Consider the following 18,908-nt stretch of genomic DNA (forward strand, 5'->3'; position numbering starts at 1 on the left):
TTAAAAAAAAAAAAAAAAAAGAAAGAAGGAAAGACAGACAAGCATGGACTCTCTGTATCCAAAGGAGATACACTGTCAGAGCAGAAGCAATGTGATGAATGATGCTTGCTTCTCTCTTCTCTTATGCAAAGATATCTCCATGGACAATGGCAGCTACGATTCAGGCCATGGAAAGGAAGATTGAATCGCAAGCTGCTCGCTTGCTTTCCTTGGAAGGTCGGACAGGGATGGCAGAGAAGAAGTTGGCTGACTGCGAGAAGACAGCCGTGGAGTTCGGCAACCAGCTGGAGGGCAAGTGGGCCGTGCTGGGGACCCTGCTGCAGGAGTACGGGCTGCTACAGCGGCGGCTGGAGAATGTGGAGAATCTGCTGCGCAACCGGAACTTCTGGATCCTGAGGCTGCCCCCGGGCAGCAAGGGCGAGGTCCCCAAGGTAGCCTTTGGGTGTCCTGGGGTGCAGAGCCTGAGGGCCCTGTAGCCAGCATGTGGGTGAGCAAGTGTGACCCTTGTGGTTCCAGGTACCTGTGACCTTTGATGATGTGGCCGTGTATTTTTCTGAGCAGGAGTGGGGCAAGCTGGAGGACTGGCAGAAGGAGCTGTACAAACACGTGATGCGGGGCAACTACGAGACGCTGGTCTCCCTGGGTAAGGCCTGACCCATGCTTCTCTCAGGGAGGAGCATTCCACAAGTCCCCAGGTCTCTCTCTCTATCCTGGGTATTTCCATCCAGCTGTATGTAAAGCCCTGGATGCTCTGAGTGAGGAGATCTGTCCTCTTCCTGGTGCCGAGTGATGGAGTTGGACACCTCTCCTTTGACCTAGTGGTGTGGCCCCTCTCCTGATCATTCCCAGGGTAAGGACACCTGTGTTCCTGCTGAGACTTGGAGTATAGGAATCCTTCTTCTCTCAAGTCCAGTTCGCAGGCAACCTGCCATTGGAGATGGACTTCCTATACCATATCTTGTGATCCATATGGCCTTTGGCACCATGCTCTAGAGCTCTGCTGCCCAGGAACAGTATGCAGTCTGCTCCTTCCTAGCTTCTTTCCTCTCAGGACAGACTCAGTAGGACCCGAGAGCCAAGGGCAGTAAGGTGTGTGTAGGAGGATGGAGTGGGTGCTGTAGTTGGCAGGTATGCTGCTACTTAACATGCAGCCTCTGCACCCTGCCCTGCTGCATTCTGGACCAGATAACTGATGTTCAGTAGTAGCCCTGGCCTCTGCCCACCAGATGCTAGCAGCTCCTCCCTTAGGTGCTATACAAGATTGTCTCCAGACTTACAGCAAGACTGCCTACCGTTGTGAACTACCACCCTATACCCATTGTGACATTTAATCCCTAGACCATTCTTGGTTTTTCAGCTGCCTTCCCCCAACCCTGAAAGGAAGATGGCAAAACTAATCTTCCTATCTTTCCTCAGATTACGCCATCTCCAAGCCTGAGGTTCTTTCCCAGATTGAACAAGGGAAGGAGCCTTGCACCTGGCGGCGCGCTGGTCCCAAGATCCCAGATGTTCCTGTGGACCCAAGTCCAGGTGAAGGGTTGGGAAGAGGGGGGGAGATACCAGGTGATCAGATAGAAACAAAAGAGTGAGGAGCCAGGCCTGATGTTTCTCTTCTTTCCAGAGAAACCTCGAACCTCAGGCTTGATTGTTTTAAACCTAAGTCTTTTGTAGTCAAGTTGTAAATTCTAACCTGTTTAGCTGTACTCTTCAAATTAGTACTTTCCATCATGGAAACAGGCAGCAAAGCCAGAGTCAGAGCTAGGACACTGAGTCAGAAGAGGACAGTGAAGGAGACTGACAGGAAAGGGAAGAGGCTGTTGAAGACGAAGTTCACTTAGAGCTTTGAGAAGAGTCAACCAAACTGCCTTTAATCCCATTTGGAGTTGCAGAACGCAGTCCCACTCAAAAGGCAGATGATCCAGTGTTATCAGAACTATGTATTCATTTCAAGTGAATGTGAATACTGGATACTGAAATGTGTCTCAGATTTCCCTGGAGCCAGTCAGCATCTTTGAAAGTTAAGGAAAGGACAGGGATGGTCCTTGCGGGTCATTCAACCAGGGAGACCTGCCTCTGCTCGGCCCCCACTTCCTCCCATGCCTGTTGCTTGCCTTGGGTTCCCCTTCCTCTGTGATACCGGAAGTTCCCTGTGGTTAACTCATGTGTCATTCAGTGCCTCACGTGTTTGCCAGTTACCTTTGCACAGTCTCCGGGCAGAGGCACATACTATGCAGAACTGACAGGATGCCCTCTTTCACTGATATGCTTACTGGTTAGTTCAACAAATGTACTTGTGAGTCTTCTTGGGGCCAAGGGCAGTGCTGACACTTGGGAAATGGACAGATGACATGAGCAGCACTTATGCATGAAAGAGGTGAGGACGCAGGCCACCTCCAATGCTGAGCTAGAGTGGGAGGCTCCCAGGGTTGGCTGTGTGGTTTGTGTACCACGCAGACCTTCCCAGACCCATGCCATCAGAGTGACGGCCCTTGGCCACACCGTGATTTGATGACAGTCACTGCCTTCCTTCTGCCTCCTCCTTTCCACAGCCACCTCCTACTGTCCTTCCATCCAGCAGTCTATAACCCTAAGTCCAACAGGTCCTCAGCCTATAGGACCCGCACACCGTGGAACCTCTCACCCTCTGTCTATCCCCACTCATCCCCACCCTTCATTTCCCATCACCATTGATCATCATGCACCATCGCCTTCATGCAGCCTCAACTCCCTTGCCTTCTCTGCTGCCTGGTCCACTTGGCAGGACCGTGGTCATGGGGAGCCCACCTGCCTGTCCCACACTTGCAGGAGGCCGTACCTGTGGCTGAGCACATTGTACAGGCCACTGGTTTCACCTGATGTTCCCGACCTATGACATCACATGGGCACCCTGTGCTGCCCAGAGTCACCAGCACCACCTCAGCCACCTCAATGGCCCAGGGTTTGACTTGTGGACCAAACCAAGCCCAGCTCCTTCTACATGGCCTAGAAGCTGAGGGTGGGTTTTGAATTTCAAGATCATTTTTTTGTTTTAAAAAGCCCCACTCTCATAATCTGCTCTCTGCCTGCACCTGTGCCCACCTCTGTATGTCCTTGCCTGTGGCTCTGCTCACCTGCCCCAAGACCTCCTTCTGCCCAGCCCTGGGTCCTACTCTAGGCCACCTTCTCAAGGACAGTAAAAGATCCCACCATGACCCACACCACTCCCCTGGTAACCCATTTCTTTGTCCTCCTTTCGGGCCAAACTCCTCAGAAGGAGCCCTGCTTGCTATCTCCTGCTCTTTTCAGAACCCCTTCCACCCAAACACATCCTGTCTGGGTCCCCAGGGAGGACCATGAGGACGCCCCTCCATGGCACTGAAGGTCTGTGTTCTTCTGCCTGTTTGGAAAACTTAATGCCATTGCTCACTCTTTTTAATTTATAAAGAAATATATGTCTTCCAGTCTTAGAGGCTGGGAAGTCAAAGTCGGGGTCCACATCTGGTGAATGCTCCTTGCTGTTGAGGGTTCTGCAGAGCCTAAGGCGGCACAGGGCACCCCATGGGGAGGTAGTGCACATGTGCCAGCTCAGGGCTTATCCCCTTCTTAAGATACACTCATGCCATCATGGGTCCCCACCCTTGTCTAACCCTGACCATGTCCCAAAGACCCCACCTCCAAATCCTACTAACCTGACTTCAGGGATTAAATTTCCAGCTCAGAAGTTCCAGGGACACATCCCAGCTGCAGTGTGGCTTGGGGCTGCGCCTTTGGTGGCACAGAGCACAGTCCTCGCCTGGGACCCTCACTGCTCGTCCCTTGCTGGGTACTGTGGCCCTTGAGACCGCTCCTCTGTCCTCACTCCTGTTTCACCCTCAATGCCCACACTCTTCCCAACCTGCCACCTCTCAGAGCTGCACGTGCACACAAGTGTGCACACCCCCAGTTGGACCTCTACCCTGAATCCCGAGCACCACACTGCCCCGGCAGCATCTCCCCTTGGGTGCCAAAGTCGCCCAGAACACATCCAAGCTGGGCTCCTTATTTTCCCTTTCAAACCCTCTCCTCCCACACCTCACTGACCTCTCTCTCCTTCTAGTTGTTTGCCAAACCAGGGGTCCCCTGACCTCTCCTTCACACCCACGCTCCATCAACGGTCCTCCTGGCCCTCCCACCAGACTTCTCCAGAATCCAGCCTGGCTCAGTCTCTGCTCCTACCCTCAGCCCCCCCACCGTCTGCTAAGGACATGGGGAAGCGATCCCCTTGGGACACATGCTGGCTGCATCCTCCCACACTGTCCCCTGTTTTTGTCCCGTGAGTCCTGTGTCCTCTCTGTGCTCCAGCTCCACCACTTCCTTGTTACCCTCAGCTCTCCAGGTCCACCCTGTCCACAGCTTTGGCCTCAGCACTCCCATTCCACAGCCTCCATATGCCTTTGCTGGAAGGGACCTTCCCCAGTCACCTGCATAATGTCGCAGGCCTCCCTGCAGAACTTACATTGTCCCTTTCCTACTTTTCTGTGTTCCACATCAGAGAGCGCCATCTACTATAAATAGTTTTTCATTCATTGTTTTCCCACCCTGCCTATCAGTGGAATGTAAATTTCAAAGGGATAAAAATGTATTGTGCTCATATCATCATTCCAGGCCCCTAGAATATTACCTAGCACAGAGGAAAAAGGCATTAAGTATTTTTGATGTATGCTAAGTCTCCTCATTTAAAATTTATGCTATGTGTGTGAAGTGCATTTCTGATACCATTTAGATCCCTTTGTAGGTCCCCTGTCCCATTCCTCACTGTAGTAACTGCTTGTCCTAAAGTTGGCACCTTCATCCTTCCCACCCACATTTAAAAACATTGTCTGTACGGGTATGCTATAACCGTGCATGATAAGGATGTTGTGCTTTGAAGAGTTACATAAATGTCATTTTTTACTCAATGTCCTGTATTACAGATTTACCCATATTTATACATATAGATCAAGATTCATTTGAACAGATGCTTCGTATTCAAAAAGTAACTATTCTGTCATTTATTTTCCATTGATTTGCACTTAAGGAATTTCTAATTTGTCACTGTTACAAGCTAATTGCCATGGGTACCCTCGAACTGTCTTCTTATCACCTGCCACTATATCTTTGTCCTTCTCTGAGGAGTGGACACCAGGTGCCTCACTGCATCTTTGGCACGCTTGTCCCTCCCTCTGTCATTGTCACAGTGCTCTTCTAAAGATCACAGCAGCTCCTCGATGACAGCAATTATGAAGAAACTGTTCTCTGACATCTGTGCCCACTTTTTGTATACATTTGTGCCAGTCAGATGGAGATGAAACAGTGGCTTGATTTCATTTGTATTTCCACTCCTGTCCGTGAAGCCAGACATTCTCTTTTCATAAGTTTAGTCTTCTCCTGTGAATTGTCTTTTTCTGTTTTTCTACTGAGTTATTTTTCACTTTCTTGTTGATTCTGGACTTCTCTGTACATGTTCTACATACTAACCCTTTGTCTATTATTTGCATTACAAACAGCTTCTAGTCTGGCGGGTCTTTGGACTTTATAGTTCTTTTGTAGAAGTTTGTGTTGTCAGTAGAATCAAACACATCAGTCTTTTCCTTTGTGATCTATGCTTTTCTATCAGATATCCTTGCTACCTCACTCAAAGTCAAAAGGATACTTGCATATTTTCTTAAAATTTTTTTCAAGTTTTGCTTTTCACATTCAAGTCTTTAATCCATCTAAGATTAAGATTTGTGGTGGCTGCAAGGGAAGATTTAAATCCCCCCCGCTCCACAAAGATGTGATTTTTTGGGGTACTTTGTCCCTCTTTCTCCACTGATGTATTTTGTTTTGTTTTGTTTTGGAACCGGGGATTGAACTCAGGACCTTGCACTTGTGAGGCAGGTGCAGCACCACTGAGCTAAATCCCTGGCCCTCTCCACTGGTTTGTAAGACCACTTCCGTGTGCACACAAGGCTGCTCTGTGCTCTTGGTCCTTTTCATTGGTCTCTGTCTGTCTCTGCTCTTTCAGCTTCATAAAAGCTTTGATTTCTAATGGACTAAGCCTTCCCTACTTGTTCAAGATTTCTTGGTTGTGCTTACATCTTTGTCTTTCCGTATGAATTTCAGAATCTTTTAAGAAATTCTCAAAATCCTGCTGGAAGTTTGATTGGAATTGCCTTTACTTTATAATTTAGTTTCTGGAGAATTGCCATCATTGCAATACTGAGCCTTTGTAGCTATAAGAAAACTCGTTTGTTGAAGCCTTCTGTATGTGGCTGAATAAGAATTTGCAATTTTCTCCTGATAGTTGCTATTTCTCTTACAAGTGAGATTTTTAGAATTAAATACATATTTTAAATAGTAGCTGCAAGGAGTATGCTGTTGACTTAAGTTTAGTAAAAGAAATTTTGCTCTTATTGAGTCTGTGAGTTATTTAGATGCTCTTGGATTTTTTTTCTTATTGAGTTTATTGGTACTTTTTAAGTATACAGTACAGTTACATTCATCATTGGGATCTTGTACCTTTACATGATAGATCTTGGTTCTCATTTTTTCCCCATATCCCTGCCTTCCCTTCACCCCCTCCACCCTTCTGCTCTTGGATTTTTTGTGTGTGTGTGAACACATATATTCTCCACGATTAATATGTAAGTTATCTCTTCTTTTTAAATTTTCATAACTTTAAGCTATGATTCACCAATTTGGCTAGGACATTGTTGAACAGCAACAGTGATAGTTGGCGTCCTTGTCTATGGACAGCATATATTTTTAGAGTTTCTAATTAAGTATGATTTTAACTATAGGCTTTTGAAGCTATTCTTGGATTAAAGGGGTCTCCCCCTGCTTGGCTAGCCAAAACTCTTTTATCATGAACAAGCGTTATATTGTATTACATGGTGGAGTTTATTTTTTCCACTTTTTTTTTTTTTTTTTTTTTTTTTGTACCAGGGATCAAACTTGGGACCTTGCACTTGAGAGGCAGGCGGCAGTACCACTGAGCTAAATCCTCAGCCCTTTTCCACTTTTTTAAATCGTGCATTTGATTACTCTGTATTACATATAATAGTAACCAAAATACATACAGAACAAAATTGAAGTATGGTTTAAAGTGAACATCCACACATTTTCAGCATAAGAAACACATCCTGGCCAGATCCTTCCAGAGCCTGTATTCCCTCTTGGCTGCAGCCCCTCCTCTCCTCTTGCAGATAAATAGAAAATTCAGCTCATCTTTCTCTAGATCTTCATTCCTAAATAACATTGTTCAGATATGCATATTTCAGGACGGTTTGTAAATGGGGTCAGGCCGCATATACTCATCATGGGCCACTCTTCCCATTTGACACATGGACGACTGTCCATATTGATGTTGCCTGCTGGAGTTTATTCATTTTCATGATCCTCTCCACTGCAGAGTTTTCTATTTTATGACTATAAGATGATATATTTACTCCTCCTGCTGTTCCCTTTGTTTTTGCTTTTAAGGGACAGTGCTGTTGTGAAAATTCTTAGCCTGTATAAAAGCTTGTCTGAGTGTAGTGCACACTTGGGATTCCAGTACTTGGAAGGATAAGGCAGATCACCTAGAGTTCCAGGCCAGCCTGGGCTACAAATGGAGAGACCCTATCTGAAAAAGCCAAAAAAAAAAGCTTTTCTAGGTGTAGAGGTTGGGGGAATGTATGCTCAGCTTGCCTGTGTCATGTCCAAGTGCAGCACCATCACTGGAGCATCCAGGGTCCCTGTAGCGCACTCTTACCAGCCTTGGAAATGTTCTTTTCCTCTCCATCCATCACGTGGATGTGAAATGGTTTATAGCTTGTGGTGTAAAACTTACATTTTCCTAAAATTGTGTATTATATCCTCCTTTTGTCACTTGTGTTTTCCTCTGTGAAGTCACCATTTATTTCTTTTGTCTATTTTTCTTTTAAAGTTTTGTTTTTACTGATATGCAAGAGTTCCTTACATATTCTGAATATGAATTTGTATTCATTGGGTGCACATTGCTGATAATCTTCTCACCATTATGGTGCTTTTTTTCTTTTTTTGTTCAGTGCTGTGGATGGGGCCCCAGGCTATGCACATTGTAGGCAAGTGCTCTGCCACTGAGTTACAGGCTCTGGTCTGCAGTGTATTACAAATGCTTTTCATTTCAGTGCGCCTAGATTTACTAGGCTTTTTCTTTCTAGTGGTCCTTTCTATGTCTTTAGCAATTAAGAAATGTTTCCCAACCCCACTGTTGAAATACCCACAATCTCGTATTTCCTACCAAAGGTTTTCAAGTTTTGCCTTTTTGTGTTTAAGTTCTTAATCTATCAGGAATAGAATTTGTGGTAATATGAGGGGAAGATCCTGTTTTTTGTTCACTAGCACTTTGTTCTTCTTTTCCTTTTCTATTTCAGGGAAACTTATAACTTGCTTTACCAACATCCAGGAAAGGTCCAGTTGGGATTATGCTTGTGTTTGACCTACAAAGAATTTGGAGAGAACTGACTTTTGTTCTGTTGATCCGCCTGATCCCTGACCCCTCTGTCCCTCATGTATCTTGTCTGTAAGGTCTCAGTGAAGCTTTATTTTTTCCCAAAAGTCCTTGCACATTTGTCAGTTATATTCCTAGGTTCCTTGTATTCTTCTTATCGTCACTGTGGTCAGTGGTATCTCTTCTCAACTGGCATTTTCTGTTGCTGATCTCTGTTGAGTGGGGAGTGGTGGGGGACAGTACCCCTACTACAGAAGCTCAGCTAAGGTGACATTGCAGTCCCTCTGACCTCCAGGAATCCCTGCTAGTGGTGTGAAGGTGTGTACCCCACTAGAGGTGGGGAGCAAGAGACAGTGGACAATGCAGTGCCTCTGGGGATAGGCACACCCGTCTGATCTACTAGGGACAGACCCCACCGTGGCCCAGGTGACTTCTGACTTTAGGATCAGTGTGAAGAATTCTTCCTGCACACATTAACTCCGTCCTCAGTTGTCCGTGAGAACAGTATAGCCTTCCAGGCCTTCCTCATCTATTTTCTCAGCTTAAGATCCATGACAGGCAAAAGTGGTGATTGATCAGCTCCTTCAAATATAATAGTATATAAAATGCCAGTGGTTTGTCATTTGTTGATATTTTATCTTGAAACCTTGCCAAAATTCTCAGCAACACAATTTTCTAACAATTGTCTTAATGATTCTGGTGTTCTGAAAAATTAATCACATCACCTACAAGTAATAAGAATGTATTTTTTTCTTTACAAATCTCTATGGTTTAATTTCCCTTTGTTTTATTGTACTGGCTGATAAATCCCTGAAAACCTTAAATAGAAGTAATGATAACAAGTATGCTATTGGTTTGTGATTTTAAGAGAGTATTTCTTAACGTTTCACATTGGAAATACATTTTCTAAAGGTTTTGTTTTCAGATCCCTTTTTTGGGCTGGAGTAGCCTCCCATATTTCCAGGCAGCTAGGTGTTTCCAACAGGAAACTAGAATTTCATACAATGCTTTTTTTTTCAGTCTAATTGAGATGATTTTTTCCCCTTCCTGCTTTAGCCTTTTTATTTTATCCTTTTTATTAAAAAATAAATAAATTCTGTTATCTAATGTTGAGCCAATATTGCTATAATAAACCCTAGAAATAAACTTAACTGAGTCATGGTTCTTTATGTGTACTGCCAGGTTTGGGGGGAGGTTGCGGTTTATTTTTTGAGATGGGGTCTCACTATGTAGTTCAGGCAGGGCTGAAACTCACTATTATAGTCCAGGCTAGTCAAAAACTCATGGCAATCCTCCTGCCTTAGCCTCCCAAGTTCTGGGATTAGAGGCATGCACCAACACACCTGGCACTACTGCTGGATTTATTATGCTGATTATATTGTTTTAGAAGCTTGGATCATTGTTCCTGAGTGATACAAGCCTACATTTTCTTTTCTCGGACTGTCTTTGTCTGATTTTGGTGTTGAAGATATAAGCTACCGTGAATTCCCTCTGTTTTGATCTGTGCAGTTGGTATAAAGCTGAAATCATCTGTTCCTTGAATGTTCACTTGATAACATGAGTGGAGCCACCAGGCCTGGAGTTGTCTTTGCCGGGCACTGTTTTAACTGACTGTAGAAAATACTGTTTGCATCTTCTAACCCTTCTTAAGTCAATCAGTTTTGGCAAGTTGTAAGGTTCTAAGAATTTGTCGTTCTCCCCAGAGCTTTCAGATTACTTGGAATAGCATTTGTAGTATCCTCTGTTTTATTAATCTACACTGCATCAACATCATTCCCTGAATAGAGATGAAATTTTCTTGTCCAATTTTCTCTTCAATGAGCCACCTTTGTTCTTTCTCTATTTTTTGTTTTCTCTTATACTCTAAGATTCATTATTTCCTTCTACTTTGTTAAGGGATTCTGTTGTTGATGTCATTTTTTTTTCTAACACCTTGCCCTGACATAATCGCTCAGTTTTGGAACTGTCTTCTCTTCTTCAATGTAAACATTCGGGGTTATAAAATTTCCTCAGGTACCAGCATAGCTACAGCCCACACATTCTGATAGATAATGTTTTAATCAAACCAATTACCAGATATCTTCTGATTTTCATTGTGATTTTTCCTTAGACACTCAGATTATTTAGAAAGTAATATATTTATTAAAATCTTAGTATATATGAGGAGTTATTGATTTCTAAGTTACCTGTATTATAGTTACAAAAAGGAGTATATAAAATGCTAATCTTTTAACATTTGCTGAGCTTTGTTTTATAACATAGAAAATTTTTTTCCTTCCTATTCTGTGTGGCTTGGAAAGAATGTGTTCCTTGTGTTTGGTTTCTCCTTTTGTTCATTTGACCAGATTTGTTAATGGTGTTGTTTGGGTTTCCCATGAGCTTTCATTGGCCAGTTTTATCAACTGTAGAGAGATAAATGTCAAAAATCCCCCTGCAGGAGGGCAGGGCTATCCATTCTTTTGTTTTGTTTTTTGGTACCAGGGATCGAACTTGGGACTTTGATCTTCGAGGCAGGCAGCAGATCCACTGAGCTAACTCCCCAGCCCTATCCATTCCTCTCTGTAGTCTGTCAGGAAGCTCTATTATTAGCTTAAAAATTTAGAATTGTTTCTTATCTTGCAGGCTAATTTGCTACATAGCATGGTGGGCCCTCCCCTCCTTTTCTTTTTCTTTTTTAAAATTTTTAAAGTTTTACTTTAAGACATGCTCTCACTTGCCCAGGCTAGGTTCAAACGTAACAATCCTCCTGCCTCAGCCTTCCAGAGTACTAAGATTACAGATGTGCACCAACACACCTAGCTGATCCTTTTTTATTTCTGTGAAAGTATTAGCAGGGGTGCCAGGGATCCAACCCAAGGCCTTATGAATGCTAGACAAGAACTTCCCACTGAACCACATCCCAGTCCCCTCTAGTCCATACTTTTTTTTTTTTTTTTTTTTTTTTTTTTTAATCAGGGATCGAACTCGGGACCTTGAGCTTTCCAGTCAGGTGGCGGTACCACTGAGCTAAATCCCCAGCCCTAGACCATACATTTTTAAAGTGTGTTCTTCTGATATGGTATAGGTACATCATTTTTTTTTAATTGTTAATTCTGGCTTAGTACGTCTTTTATTCTTCTCTGTTTCTTCCTACATCCTTTTGTTGTAGGTATGTGTATCTTTTATTAACAGTGTGTTGCTGGATCTTGCTTGCTTTCAGTCTGATCGTCTTCACCTCTTAAATGTCAAAAACAGTAGGCACTAACCACAAGTAGCACTTGAGCATGTGAAATGTGCTGTAAGGATAAAATACAGATCAGATTTTGAAAGCTGTATACCGAAAACCAAAAATATGTGTAAAAGATGCATGTATGTGCATGTGTGTGTATAAATTTGATTTTATATTGACTGTCTATTGAAATAATACTTGAACTATTTGAGTTAAACTGTTAAAATGTATTTCACCTGTCTCTTCACACTGCATTGTAGCTTCAGGGACACGTATAGAGGGATAGGCAGCCCCGTGGTCTCTTCTGCTGAAAACACTGGTCTAGACCTGCTCACTCATTGTGGTCTCTCATGTGCCTGGATCCTTTTCTGCCATCTTCATGTGCTTTTAGTCTTTACTACAGTCTTTTTCCCCCTACTTTTCCTTTGGTGATAATTCATTTAGATTTTTTTTTTCCTCTTCAAACCATGATTATACATTCTATTTCTATTCTTGTAGTGTCAGCTTAATTTTTTTTTTCTTCCTTTAGAGCATGGATATCCAACCTTTTGGCTAACCTGGAGTACACTGAGCAAAGAAATCATCCTGGGCCCATATAAAATATATAATCAATGTATATACTTAAAAATACTTTCCTTTTTTCATATTCTAACTTATTATTTTACAGAATGATACAACTCCAAGTAGAAAATTTACGGTCTGCTTAGTAACAGTTGTCCACCTTCACAGCACACACACGTGTAGTACTGTTGTTGAAGTACTATTGCTGCTAATCGCCAGATCACACACACGCCGAGTTGCACGTGTGTGATGTCTGAAGCACAAGGGGTCACTTTGACTGCCAAGGTCATGACTGGTGGTTACGAGAGGCAGTGTCAGTGCTGCACTGTGCCCTTCCCTATGGAGCATCCTGGTGTCGCCTAGCAAGTTGGCACTCAAGCATACACAGTCCATTTGTAAAAAACATCACTAAAACTCCCATAACAGCGTTAAAAGTTTATGATCAGGGCCAGGAAGTTCAATCCCCGATACAAAAAAAAAAAAAGTTTAGCATCTTCAGGGCCCACATTACTGGCTGTCCGGAACCATATGCAGCCCTGGGGCCATAGTTTGGACACACCTGCTTTAGAAGTTACTTGTGGACCTGGTGGTAATGAGTTTAAATGTTGTACTGTCTTGAATTTGTGTCTGAAAATATCTTTATTCCATCCCTATATTTGCAAGGCAGAACTCTAGTTTGACTATTATTTTCCCTTAGCCTTAGAGAGTAATTTCCCTTTTTTCTGACTTGTTGAGGTCGGCCAACAGTCTACTTAGCACTCTCATGGGTAATCTGCCCTCGTCCTCTACCTGCTCTTAAGGCTATGTCTTTGGAATTTGCAGTTTTACTGCAGTGTATCTGGATGTGGGTTTCTTCTTTCTTCTCCATCACTGATATTTTCCACCAGTTTTGGGAAATCAGCAGTGTTGGTTTGTTTATTGTTGTTGTTGTTGTTTACAAGGGATCGAATTGGGGACCTTGTGCTTGTGAGGCAGGCAGGGGCATCACTGAGCTAAATCCCCGGCCCAGCAGTGTTTTCTATTTGAAAGTTGCCTTGCCCCTTTGTCTTTAATCATTTATTTGGGAATTTTTCATATTAGCTTCTATAACCTTGAACCTCTCTGCATGTATTTTCAGCTCTGTCTCTTTGCAAGGTCTGAACAATTTCTCCTGATCTTTTAGTTAGTTCACCATTCTCTATTACTTTTTTTCCACTCTGGTGTTTAACCACAGAAGTTCTGAATTTCAATTATCTTACAGTTCTAAAGTTCTATTCAAAATTTGGCCAGTTTTGATAATCTCTTATTTCTCATACATTGTCCTTTTTATTTTTCTTTTTTTGGATTTTTTTGGGGTTTTTTTGTTTTGTTTTGTTTTTTTGAGACAGGGTCTCACTATGTACTTGAGACTGACCTGGAACTCACTATGTAGTCCAAGCTGGTCTCGAACTCACAGCGATCCTCCTGCCTCAGCCTCCCGAGTGCTGGGATTTACAGGCGTGCGCCACCACACCTGGCCATCCTTTTTATTTTTCTAAATATAGTAAATGTTTTACAGACATTGTCTAATGACCAAGCTACAGTCCTGCAACCAGTTTATTAAACAAATTGTCCACTAAATGAGGAAATGTACATAGTATGTACATTACAATATTCAGAACAAAGAAATGGTCAAAGAAAATTCCAACTTGATGGCTTTGCTTTTATTTGCATAACTCTTATATCCAGTACTATAATGTATAACAGAACATAAACTACAGCACTATTCTGTGTAGGACAATCAACAAAAATTACTGTATAAACAAGGTGTATTGTACAAAACAAAGACATTGAGGATTAATCAACAAGATGTCCAGAACTGTACCCCCCCATAAAAAGGTCGTAAGTCCAGACATTAAATAAGGAATATCTGTATTCTCTGTGGCATAATTCCAATATGCAAAGGACTTGTGGATCATATTCCGCAGTTTACAATCTTCCTGCTGACTGTCAGAGGTAACTGGTTTTCTGAGGGACACAGCCATCTACACTTGTAAGCACTTCATCATGTGGAAGATGTGCCTAGTTTGTCCCACATCCCACCCCAAGGATCTTTGTGCGCCTTTGCTGGGTACCTGGTTCCATAACAGGCTGGGGACTCCTTCACCAGCAGCCTTGGCCACACTGGCCCTGTCAGGCCTGGCACCAGACCACCCTTGGTTTATGGAGAGTGGGGAATGGTGTCCTGCACAGCCTGCCCCTGCCTGCCCCAGGCTTTTTACTCTTCCTCCTCTGTGTGCACACTGCATTCAGACCAGGGAGCGGAGATCAGATGTCCTCCCATGTACCATCAGAGATGCAGCTTTCTTAGTTTCTGGCCTCTGCCTTCCTTACTTTATTTATAGATCATCCATACTTAACATTCTTTTTAGTTTTATACTATACCCAGAATTTCAGATGTTCTGTCCTGGTCTCTGCACATTCAATCAGCCGTATGCCGGAAATAGAGACATAGAAAGCTACTTCATGTTTTAAGATGATATTGTCTTTGCTATTAATCTGTTAAATCTGTGAGTTATAAGTACTATACTCTTTAATGTGATCTTATCCTTGAGTTCTTGGAATAAAACTAACTTATTCATAATGTTCAAAATCTTTTTCCCTTTTTGGAAATACATTGCTGGGTTCAATTTGTAATTCCTTAATTTAGAGTCTTTGCATATATGTTCATAAATGAGAGTATTGTACATTTTTCATAAACTATCATCTAGTTTGTACAATCAAAATTATAGCAGCCTTATAAAATGAGTTGACAGATATTTTCTCTAACATTTTAAAGATACTCATTTATCTTCTGATGGCCTCATTGCTGAAGGAAATCTGCCTTCAATCTGTTGTTTTCAGTATTTTAAGATTTTTTTTTTCTCTTCATCTTTGTTGTTATTCCATTTTATGTGAATGTTGACTGTGTTTATTTGTGTGATTTTATTTCTTGCTTGGGAACTGGTGTATCCATTCAAACTATGCCTTCATAATTCTCAGCCATTATTTCTTCACCTATTGCCAGTTACCTTTTTCTCTATTTTCTGCTTCTGATATTTCCATCAGCATATATGAGAACTTCCATTTTCTCCTCCGTGGCTCTTAACTCCTCTTTAAATTTTCCATTTGTTTATGTCTAAGTGGTGTATTCTGTATTGTTTCCGCAGATCAGTCTTCTAAGTCACTAATTTTCTCTTCAGTCATGTTAGCCTATTAAGCTATTTATTAATTTTTTCATTTCCATGACTTCTGTTGTTATTTCTAGGAGGTCTACTTAGTTCTTTTTTTCAAACTGCCTTTTTAAAAAGAATGTACTGATCTTGCTTTGGAGATCCTGTTCCTTTCCTGTCTTTGAAGATTTTAGACATGGTCTGTCACTGTATCACTTGACCTGTCCTGTAGTTCTTGGGAGTAAAGTCTGCCTTGACTCCCATTACTGTTTGGCTGCTCTTGTAGTTGCTAAGTTTTAATTTTCCTCTGGCTTTAGCTTAGCTTTAGTTTGTAGAAAGGCCCCTGCGGTGGGGATCCCCCAAGGGGATAGGTTTGTGCTACCCTGTGCTGAGGCCTCCTGGGTTGCATGGCTCCTAGCTCAGTTTCAGTGAGTGTCTCAGCTTAGGGGCCTGTGCTACATGGGTAGTGTGAGTTCCACCTGGACATGCAGCTCTGGTTTCTTTTAGGTCATTTTCCCATGCACAGCCCTGGACAAGTGGGCAGCTCCCTGGTCACTCCCTTGGCTGGATGGAATTTTCCTGGTCCCTGTCTCAGACAGGACAGAGCCACATGGCTCCTGGCTTCATGCAGGCAGCTTGGCCCACATGGACAGAAAAGCCCAGCCCTGAGGCCTGTGTCCTGTTTCAACAATTCTCCAGGTCACTTGCCTTCCACTGTAACTCCTGACAAAGTGTGTTTCCGTGGTGATTCTTGAATCTGGAATCTTTCCTTTGAGCTCACTAAAATTCTTATGTATGCAGTAAGGCGGAGGGGGGGTGAGGTTCCAATTTCATCTGAAATTGATGTTTAAAGTGAGAGGGCCAGGTAGCAACACCTCACCTGCCTCACAAGCAAAAGGTCCTGAGTTCGATCCCAGGTATCAAAAAAAAATTTTTAAATAATAAAGTGAAAGCAGGGCTCCCTAGGCTACTTGGACTCCCCTAGGGCCCAACCCTAACCCTGGGACCTCATTCCCTCCACCCTGCCTAGGTACCCAAAACCATATGACCATGTCCTCTGCCCAGAGGCCCTGGAGTCCCTATTTGCTACCGCCTTCCCTTCCCACCAGGATCTTCTGCTGTTAGACCCTCATAAGGCCAAGGTGTCTATTTCCTTGGCTGGCCATGTGTCCAGTGTAGAGCCACGGGCTCACACACTCTCCTTTCCCAGGCTCAGGGCCTCCAGTTCCTGCCCCCGACCTCCTGATGCAGATCAAGCAGGAAGGGGAGCTGCAGCTGCAGGAGCAGCAGGCACTGGGTGTGGAGGCTTGGACCTCTGGGCAGCCGGACGTGGGAGAAGAGCCCTGGGGCCTCAGTCAGCTGGACTCAGGAGCAGGAGACATCTCCACGGATGCCACCTCTGGTGAGTGGCTTCGAGGTATGGGCCTGAGGGCAGGGAATGAGGAAAGGTCCCAGGAGTAGGAGAGGAGCTGCAGGCAGGGGCTATACCAGGAGATAACTCATGGGTCCCCTGGGGACAAGTGACACTGTTCCTGGGGGTTCCCCTGGTCCAACAGATACAGGCCCTTCCCCAAACACTTGCCTACTCTTCTTGCCCCAACCTCCAGCTATGACATGACTCCTATTGGTGCCATCCTCCTATTTGTAAAGGGCTTGGTGGCTAAGTCTGACACCTGAGTGTCCTAGTGCTTCAGAGACTGGGTGAAAAGACACTGGCCTCAGAAATGTTGTGTTCATTCAGAAAGGCCTTGGTGGAGGTTCTCAGGGTTTGGCTCCAGCCATGATTTTCTTCTGCCCACCTCCTTCCCCTGACCCATACACTCTGGTCTCTCCTCATTGCAGGCGTCCATTCCAACTTTTCAACCACCATCCCGCCTACTTCCTGGCAGGCAGAGCTCCCACCCCACCACCCGTCCTCAGCGTGCTCTGACGGAACACTGAAGCTCAACACAGCAGCCTCCACAGAAGGTAGCAAGGTGGCAGGAGAGGAGGGAGGATGCCATGGTCCCATTTTTACTGGTGACCACCCTGACCTTTCTGCCAACAGGCACTTGGGTGCCTGAACCCATGACTCTTCCTATATTCTGTTCTCTGACTTCTTTCAAATTCTCAGTCCTGAGCTGCCTCTCTTGAGAGCATCCGTGTTTCCATGCAGTGTGTTCTGATAATCTCATGCTGGTAGGCGAGGCCTTCTCCCAGAATCAATGAAACAAAGTCATGTCCACCTCTTGAAGACATTGGCGCTACCAGAGACAGTGTCTGAAGGGCAGAATTGTGAAGAACAGCTACCAAATTCATGTATTAGTTTTCTCTTTAATTAGGGTTTGGAGGCCAAGTATCTGTTAAAGTAATAATTTCTTATTTTAGTACCTACCTCCCTGATGTGCTTAAAGCTAAGAACTCTGATATAAAACCTTGGGATGGGAAATAAAGCACATGTACATGAAATCAAATACAGCCCTTCTGCACTAATACTGCATTAGGAAGGTGGCTGCCTCTGTTGAATGTCCTCTGCGTGCCAAATGGTACACAAAGGTGCTTCTGGACAATTACCTGGTTACTCCTCCTGCAGCCCTCTGACATGCAGTACTCAGATAAACTGCTGGAAGCAGTGTGCCTGTGCCCAGAGCTTGTCTGTGGCAGGGAAATGGCATAGTCTCAGATTCCTCTGAACCTGGGTCTGTGCTTTTGGCCCTGGCCACCATTGGCCAGAATCCCTTACTTGGGATAAATCCATGATTAGCCTCCACAGCCAAAGTGAAAGCAGGGCCTGGGGACCTATCTGAGGGTTGCTTTTCTTGTGGTGCAGGCATGAAGACATGGGTGTGCTTTGGGTCTGATGCAGCCTGGAAGGGTCAGAGTGTGACTCTCCGCAGAGCTGTGGTCCTTGGTTTGGCCACCAGGGCCTTGGCTGGCACCTATGGGGCTGAACAGCTGCTAAGCATATTGGTTCCTTCAGAGAGGAGAGCCAAAATGATACCTGCCTCTCTGTCTCTCAGCAGATGTTAAAATCGTCATCAAAACAGAAGTCCAGGAAGAGGAGGTGGTGGCCACACCTGTACATCCCACAGACCTGGAGGCTCATGGGACCCTTTTTGCGCCAGGCCAGGCCGCAAGGTTTTTCCCCAGCCCTGTCCAGGAGGGAGCCTGGGAGAGCCAGGGCAGCTCATTTCCCGGCCAGGACCCCGTCCGGGACCTGGGTGACCTCAGTCCTGCAGTGGCCCAGGAGGAGACACCCCCTGCTGGGGACTGGCTCTTTGGTGGGGTCCGGTGGGGCTGGAACTTCCGCTGTAAGCCTCCTGTGGGCCTGAACCCAAGGGCCGGGCCCGAGGGGCTGCCCTTCCCCTCTCCGGAAAGCGGGGAAGCCATCCTAGACCCCAGCCAGGCCCCGAGACCCTTTCCTGAGCCCTGCAAATACCCTGGCCGGACCAAAGGCTTTGGCCACAAGCCAGGGCTGAAGAAGCACGCGGCGGCGCCCCCCGGCGGCCGGCCCTTCACCTGCGCCACGTGTGGCAAG

General features: G+C 44.6%; 1 protein-coding gene across 1 annotated transcript in view; it reads left to right on the top strand.

Annotated features, from left to right (window-relative positions):
• The first annotated feature begins 35 nt into the window (after nt 1-35).
• Znf746 (zinc finger protein 746) overlaps nt 36-18,908 on the top strand; it is a 21,070-nt gene continuing 2,197 nt past the window's right edge. Inside the window, exons 1-6 of the mRNA XM_033763967.1 lie at nt 36-431; nt 517-643; nt 1,417-1,530; nt 16,602-16,793; nt 17,234-17,359; nt 18,394-18,903. Coding sequence (XP_033619858.1) covers nt 99-431; nt 517-643; nt 1,417-1,530; nt 16,602-16,793; nt 17,234-17,359; nt 18,394-18,903 — 1,402 coding nt within the window. The 5' untranslated portion in view covers nt 36-98. The remainder of the gene's footprint in view (nt 432-516; nt 644-1,416; nt 1,531-16,601; nt 16,794-17,233; nt 17,360-18,393; nt 18,904-18,908) is intronic.

Source organism: Fukomys damarensis, unplaced genomic scaffold (genome assembly GCF_012274545.1).
Source record: "Fukomys damarensis isolate Sample0158 unplaced genomic scaffold, DMR_v1.0_HiC HiC_scaffold_16, whole genome shotgun sequence".
Lineage (NCBI taxonomy): Eukaryota > Metazoa > Chordata > Mammalia > Rodentia > Bathyergidae > Fukomys > Fukomys damarensis.